Raw genomic sequence first — 8,116 nt, 5'->3', positions numbered from 1 at the left:
TAAAATGATTAAACAGTTTAATATGTAAATAGTTAATTAGAATATTTAAAGGAGAAGAACTATGTTTGCATGAACTATGCCGTTTCCAGATCTGATGAAGGACCTTCGCCTGGACCCGGTGTCAACGCAGTGCTGACGTGCCAACTAGTCTCTCCCTATGGAGGATCCCTTTCCCACTCTACAGATAACGCGTCGTCGGGAAAACTCAATTTGCGTATCTACCCCGAATTGATAAAATAAAATAAAATTCTGAATCAAAACTATAAGGAAACACCAGTAATTTGTTTAGGTTTGGTTTGTAGGGAATTCCAAACCTGCACACATATATTCAAACGCACATAACTATAGAACCCGTTCTTAATGCGCATCTGAACGCCATCAGCGTTTCTCACAGGTTCGCGTTTAAAGTCTGTGTAGAGAGAATGGTGTCGTCTTAGCATCCCCTAATTTAAAAACAAATGATCGTTGCGACGGAAGCGAATCAATCAAAACTAACTTTAGCTGGAAAATAACTTTATTAAAGAACCGCTATAAAGCCAAAACAATCTTACGTTATATTATACATTTATCTCTGTGAAGCTGCTTTGAGACAATCTACATTGTTAAAAGCGCTATATAAATGAAAATGACTTGACAAATGACTTGACTATGGCCTTTACTCACAATAGACAGAGATTCTGAATGCTTTTGATGAGAAAAATCTTCCTCCTGTAATCATCAGTAGTTGATAATCTCCAGCATGTTCAGTTGTGGTGTTTGTGATGGTCAGAGATCCAGTTTGATTGTCCAGCTTCAGTCTGTCTCTGAATCTCCCATCAAGAACATCATCATATACAGTGATTCTGTCGACCCGTTTATTGATTTCAGCTATTAAAGTGTTTTCATCTCCAATCCTCCACTGAATCACATCATCATCCTTCATTTCAGTAAGATCAGAGTTTATAGTGACTGAATCTCCCTCAATCACTGACACTGACTTCACTTCATCTATCAAACACAGAGGGAACAAACAGAAACAGGGTTTGCAAAGATTAATAGTTAAATCACTTTAAAATGGTTTACTAAATTGAATGGTTTAACATTTACATAAAAAAAAAAAAAAAAAAAAAAAAAAATCATGTATGAATACATTTGAATTTTTTCATTAAAAAACAGGTGTAAACATTTTTGAACTCACCAATGACAGCGAGAATGAATCTCTTGATCTCACTGTTGATCTGTAGATCATAATCTCCTTCATGTTCAGTTGTGGTGTTTGTGATGGTCAGAGATCCAGTTTGATTGTCCAGCTTCAGTCTGTCTCTGAATCTCCCATCAAGAACATCATCATATACAGTGATTATGTCGGCCCATTTATTGATTTCTGCTATTAAAGTGTTTTCATCTCCAAACCTCCACAGAATCTCATCTTCATCCTCTATTTCAGTAAGATCAGAGTTTAGAGAGACTGAATCTCCCTCATTCACTGACACTGACTTCAGTCCTGTATCACCAAACACACACACACACACACACACACACACACACTGTAAAAAATTTCTAACCCTCCCAAATCAAAAATTTCAAGTGACCGATAACATCTAAATTTTTCAATTGGCCCAAGTGAAATTCTGTAAATTTCAATTGGCCCAAGTGAAAATCTGTAAATTTAATTTGATAATTTACAGAATTTCACTTGGGGCAATTGAAAAATTTAGATGTTATCGGTCACTTGAAATTTTTGATTTGGGAGGGTTAGAAATTTTTTACAGTGCACACACGCACAGAAACATCACAGATTAAGACGGTCACTTGATGGTTTATAAAAGTAATTCGTTTGAAATAAAAATTCGAAATGAATATGTAACGACACTGAGTCAGTTAAGGGGATTTATTAGCTCAATGAGAATTAATATTCATAAGATATGAATATTAATGTGCCGTATACACAAATTAATTTATTCTAAATAGGGGATAAGTAGGTAGAATTTATACGTTTAATTAGGGGAAATTTAGGTAAAAGTTAGTGTTCATTTATCATGCAAATTATTATCTGTCCGGCAGACAATATGTACGATTCCTGAACAGAAAACTATCAGTCTATAACACCGACAAGATATCCTTCTTGTGGCCACAAAGAACGATACTTTAGGGTTTATAGACAATTTAGATATTTTACTGGTAGAACTAAGGTAGAGCTCGGATGTTATCACACTTTCAGGGATTTCAGCAATGTAACAATATGAGACAGATTCAATTTCATAAGATTATAAAGTTTTAATCAAACAACTAAGATTACATGTACTAATTCAATCACGCAGGAGTAAATATGCATAAACAAACAACAAACGATCGCAATAAGACATAAAATAAAACAAAGCAAACAGAATAAAAATGATAACAAGGTTATGAGAGGGAAAGAGAAAATGAGAGAGAGGAAAAGAGAGAGTTTGGTTGTGTGTAGGTGTGGCAGCGTGTATGTGGGAGTTTGGGGAGCACGTGCGTGTGTGTTTGTCTAGGAGCACGTGCGTGTGTGTTCAGGAGCACGTGTGTGTGTTTGTCTAGGAGCGCGTGCGTGTGTGTTCAGGAACACGTGTGTGTGTGTGTGTGGATGTGAGTGTGAGTTTAAGAAAAGGTGTGAGATTGTGTGTGAGAGAGTCAGAACAAGGAAGAAGGCAAAACAGTTTAAAATGTTACTTTTCAACGAGAATTGCTATAGCAATTTCTAGACAACTTAAAACAGCATTTCTTTTGGATCTGCGAATTTAAGGATATACAGTACTTGTTTGAGGCCCTCTTGTGTGTGTCTCGTGTAACAAAGGCACCTGGAACGCGTGGTCAGCCGCTTCGTCGGAGGCGAGGTTTGGTTGCGATGGTAACTCAGAGAGTTCGTTAAACTTAGCCCCAAAGATAACTTAGCCTTAAGTTGGTTTCGTTGGTTTGTATGAGAATTATCAAACTGAAATAAACTATCAAGAAAAGAAAGACTTAGAGTAAAAACAAAATAAAAGAAAACGATGCTTCTTGGAAGAAGGAAGGAGGCGGGTCTCTCTCTCTCGAACTGCAAAGTTTAGAGAGCCGGCGCGTGTTTTTGAAGGGACCACAGCCACGCCTTCCTCCCGTTCCGGAGCCAATCATCTGGAAGGGCGTGTTGTGGCCGCCTCCTAAAAGTTCACGCCTCTTCCGACTTGTACTGAAGCAATAAACTTATTTGTAAACATTTATAACCTGACATTAATAAAAGACTGCATCCTCCATCATTTTGGGTTAAAGATTCAACACCGTTGGGTTGTTTGGCACAAAATGATACCGCGAACGGTGATTCTGTGATCTAATAACACAAAGATACATGATGTCTCGGGATTTTACATGCATATCACATTGATTATAAAACAATACAGCTTATAGATATAGTAATTTGGGTATTGAGATCCTGAAACACAACCAGAAATACAATTTATATAGTTTATAGGGTATTTGTAAGCACACGTGGTCAGGATATAGTATGGTCTCTTTGTGTTTTGTGTGTGTGCGTCTGGCGTGCAGAGTCATTCGGAGTTCACGCCTCGCGCTGAACTTTTGCTCTCCGAGCCGGGGGGGTGATGGGCTATATGTGTCTACGTGCGTTTTCCAATCGCAGGGCTTTTGGTCGGACACTTGTCTTATTGTTCTGAGGTGTACATCAGTGTCTACGTGTTAATCAGTGTTTAAGAAGACCCATAGGGGATTTGCGAAATTGCCGACATCGCGGCGCCTTGCTCCTCGTGACTTCCTGTAGAGGAGTAAAACAAAATGTTTTTTGTTGATTCAGGAACAAGAGAGGTGTCTTTAGATGGCAGTCAATGAGTTACTGAGATGATAGGCGCCATCTGTTGTTTGTAGACAGTCCAGGAAGAACAGAGCCTGTTTGTTGATTGGAATGTCAGATAGCTTTAATCAGCGTAAGCCACTATGTCTTGCTATCAAGGAGGACAGGGGTTTTTGGCAAATGAAGATCCCAGTAAGTTAATTTGATCAAGGAGACTGGGAGGGGGAGTTGATAAGGGGGTAATGTCAGTAAGTTAATCATATAGGGAGAGCTGACATTCTGACCATCTCTTTTGCGTCACAAATATCATCATTAAACAATATAAGCAAAATGGAGTTTGGATTAATAATTGTATCTTTGTGCTGATTAAACAAGTGAAACAAATATTTAACTCACCAATGACAGTGAGCCTAAATCTCTCTCTGATCTCACTGTTGATCTCTAGATCATACCGATAGGCTAGTTTACTCACCAAAGACAGCGAGACTGAATCTCTTGATCTCACTGTTGATCTGTAGTTTATATTCTCCAGCATGTTCAGTTGTGGTGTTTGTGATGGTCAGAGATCCAGTTTGTTTGTCCAGCTTCAGTCTGTCTCTGAATCTCCCATCAAGAACATCATCATATACAGTGATTCTGTCGGCCGTTACATTGATTTCAGCTATTAAAGTGCTTTTATATCCAAACCTCCACTGAATCACATCATCATCCTTCATTTCAGTAAGATCAGAGTTTAGAGAGACTGAATCTCCCTCCTTCACTGACACTGACTTCACTTTAGCTGTCAAACACACAGAGAACAAACAGAAACAGGGTTTGCAAAGATTAATAGTTAAATCACTTTAAAATGGTTTACTAAATTGAATGGTTTAACATTTACATAAAAAAAAAAAAAAAAAAAAATCATGTATGAATACATTTGAATTTTTTTCATAAAAAAAACAGGTGTACACGTTTTTGAACTCACCAATGACAGAGAGAAAGAAACTCTTGATCTCACTGTTGATCAGTAGTTTATAAACTCCAGCATGTTCAGTTGTGGTGTTTGTGATGGTCAGAGATCCAGTTTGATTGTCCAGCTTCAGTCTGTCTCTGAATCTCCCATCAAGAACATCATCATATACAGTGATTCTGTCGGCCCGTTTATTGATTTCAGCTATTACAGTGTTTTCACCTCCAAACCACCACTGAATCACATCATCATCCTTCATTTCAGTAAGATCAGAGTTTATAGTGACTGAATCTCCCTCCTTCACTGACAGAATACCAAACCCTCCTGAAGAACAGAGTTATTCACAGATTAAAGCTTTAAAATCACTTGATGTTGGTTTGATGAAGCTTCACTAAAATACTTTTAATCATGTAAATGTGAAGTGAATAATATTCTGCAGCAGTTCAAACTCAAAAGATGATGAATGAAAAGAGAAATAGATTTATATATGGAACGATAACTAAAAAAAGACACTTTTACTGTAATGTTTAATGTCACACTAAAACTAATGCTGTTGATTATCTGAGCTTCATATTTATATTATTTTATTTAATGAATCCATAATAACTGAGTTTAGAGCTGAATTCAAACTTGATCTGACAGAAGAGAAAAAGAAAAGAAAGTGTTAGTATTAACTTAATGGAGGAAAAGAGTAACAAGCACCACTTAAATGTCCAGCCCGCAGAAGACACACTTACCCTGTAACTACATGAACAAGAGTATATTTCTCCAGTATTTAAGCAAAAGTTGCAATAGTTTTATTTCTCAGTGCACTTTTGTTAAAAGAAAGTCCTGTATAAATGCACAGATATGGACCCTATATATTTTTTAAAAGCCTATATGTATTGGTATACTGTTATTACAGAACGGTTTGCAGTGTTTGTTCTCGCTAAATTTCTCTCAAATGTAAGATTGTTGTATTATAATAGTAGAATAAGTAACGCTTAGCTCTAAAATACCGACAGTATAAATAATTTGTTAATTCTTCTGGTTATTACCCCTTTATTCCTAAAACTTTACATGTTGTAGGTACACTATAATTACAGAAAGTTACACTGTAAATTAGTTTTAAATACGCAGTTCTTTGCGGGCTGTAATCTAAAGCGTTACCAAGCAAACTCCAGCAGCTCGAGCTCTTACTAGAACCAGGAAGTGTGATCATATTAGCCCGGCTCTGTCAACACTGCGTTTGCTCTCTATCAAACATTGCATACATTTAAAAATCCTGATGATTACTATAAACTACTATTACTAAGATCAGAGTTTAGAGTGACTGAAATAAACAATATCATAAAACAATGAAAAGAATTTTTTTTTTTTTTTGTCATTAAAAACAGGTGAAACCAATAGGCTATTTAATCCTTTCACGCGTGATTCTGACTGGGTGAGTTTATCAAGGCAACATTTATTTTAGAACGTTTCCCCATTATTGTTTCCATGGCGAACCGTCATGATCTTGATTTAAAATGTGAGATGGCGCCGCCATGTTTGTTTGCGCCACAGTTCAAATTGTCTGAAGAGTTTGAATCTGACAGTTATGTGACATCACTGAACAATAAAAATCATTTTGTTCAGGTCTAAATGTTATAAATCCCATTTGTGGGACTCAGAAGGTTTACTCACTGTAGACAGCGAGAATGAACCTCTTGATCTCACTGTTGATCTGTAGTTCATAACCTCCAGCATGTTCAGTTGTGGTGTTTGTGATGGTCAGAGATCCAGTTTGATTGTCCAGCTTCAGTCTGTCTCTGAATCTCCCATCAAGAACATCATCATATACAGTGATTCTGTCGGCCCGTTTATTGATTTCAGCTATTAATGTGTTTCCATCTCCAAACCTCCACTGAATCACATCATCATCCTTCATTTCAGTAAGATCAGAGTTTATAGTGACTGAAACTCCCCTCCACACTGACACATACTTCACTTCATCATCAGCAATCACTCCTGAAGAACAGAGTTTTTCACAGATTAAAGCTTTAAAAATCACTTGACATTGGTTTGATGAAGCTTCACTAAAATACTTTTAATCATGTAAATGTGAAGTGAACAATATTCTGCAGCAGTTCAAACACAAAAGATAAATGAAAATGAGAAATTAGAAAATGCCGGATAGTCTGGTTGAAGAGCGACCAGACCCTGAGAGGACAAAAGGACCTCTCTGGAAATTAAAGGGATAGTTCACTTTGAAATAAAATTTTGGTATGTTTTAGCTTACCTCAAGGGCATCCAAGATGTAGGTGTCTTTTTTTCCGCAGTAGTTTCAATTTTTATATTATTAGGTCAAACCGTTCTTGTCTGTCAGTCATATAATGCAGGTCTATGGTCACCATCTCAAAGAGCATGCACAGAGAAGTCCAAATGAAACAATTCCCCATCGTAAGTACACATTGATGGCCTAAGACACGAAACGAGTGGATTGTGTGAGAAAACGAACAGTATTTATATCGTTTTTACCTCTTGTACACATCCAAGATCACGTCCGGCACTTTCTGGCGCTTGCGCAGACTAAGCCAGAACGCGCGCGCCCTCAGATCACTTGGACGTGGTTGTGTAGAGGTAAAAACGATATAAATACTGTTCGTTTTCTCACACAAACCGCTCGTTTCGTGTCTTAGGCCATCAATGTGTACTTATGATGGGGAATTGTTGTCTCTTTGAGACAGTGACCACAGACCTGCATTATATGACTGACAAACAAGAACGATTTGACCTAAAAATATCAAAATTGAATCTACTGCGGAAAAAAAGACACCTACATCTTGGATGCCCTTGAGGTAAGCTAAAACATACCAAAATTTAATTTCAAAGTGAACTATCCCTTTAAAGTCCCTGTAAAGTCAAAATTAAGTATGTGTTCTGAGTTTGTCATACCACCGAAAAATGTGTTATTAGCCACCCAGCCCAATTTCAATGATTAAAAAAGCCGCCAAGTAAATAAAATAAGCTATCAAAATCTCGAAAAAATGAGCAGTAGTCTCAGCTCTCAAACGCTGGGGGCGTGTCCGCTGGCTGCGCTGAAACCACGCCCACTCGCGGGAAATATGACTCGCGCACAAGGGGCAACATTCTGATCTGAAAAATGAAGCCTACCCGGAAGTGCGAAAAACTGCAATACATCGAAAATCCGCTAGGGGAAGGTCCCAAAAGGGAGCAAATGTCCATAGCCCCCATGTTAAAATGTCCGTTTTCACAGCATAAATTCATGGTTTTACAGGTTGGTCCCATGGACTTTTACTGTATTTTTCGATAGGTTCCGAGTGCCTGACAACGGCGAGGGTAGTGAATTTTTTTCTAACTCGTTAGTTTAGATAGTATTTAGATATAAAATGTATGAC

General features: G+C 37.5%; 1 protein-coding gene across 1 annotated transcript; it reads right to left on the bottom strand.

Moving 5' to 3' along the window:
- Positions 1-431: 431 nt before the first annotated feature.
- LOC311295039 (uncharacterized protein) lies at positions 432-4,630 on the bottom strand. Its single transcript, XM_084416216.1, has 3 exons — positions 4,260-4,630; positions 1,178-1,483; positions 432-987 (listed from the first exon to the last, which is right to left on the bottom strand). The coding sequence occupies exons 1-3, from the start codon at positions 4,501-4,503 to the stop codon at positions 656-658; spliced, it is 882 nt and encodes a 293-aa protein (XP_084272342.1). The 5' UTR covers positions 4,504-4,630; the 3' UTR covers positions 432-655.
- Positions 4,631-8,116: the final 3,486 nt, after the last annotated feature.

This window comes from Rutilus rutilus, assembly GCF_951802725.1.
Source record: "Rutilus rutilus genome assembly, chromosome: 8".
Classification (NCBI taxonomy): Eukaryota; Metazoa; Chordata; class Actinopteri; order Cypriniformes; family Leuciscidae; genus Rutilus; species Rutilus rutilus.
Note: the sequence above shows the minus strand (reverse complement) of the source record. Positions and strands in the feature narration are given on the sequence as shown.

What these genes read in the sequence shown, in the direction of transcription:
- LOC311295039 (XM_084416216.1), bottom strand. Translation starts at nt 4,503, where the DNA reads ATGAAGGATGATGATGTGATTCAGTGGAGGTTTGGATATAAAAGCACT. An exon ending in ATTCAGTCTCGCTGTCTTTG is followed by an intron (nt 1,484 to 4,259) that starts GTGAGTAAACTA and finishes TTGGTGATACAG; the next exon opens with GACTGAAGTCAGTGTCAGTG. An exon ending in ATTCATTCTCGCTGTCATTG is followed by an intron (nt 988 to 1,177) that starts GTGAGTTCAAAA and finishes TGTGTTTGATAG; the next exon opens with ATGAAGTGAAGTCAGTGTCA.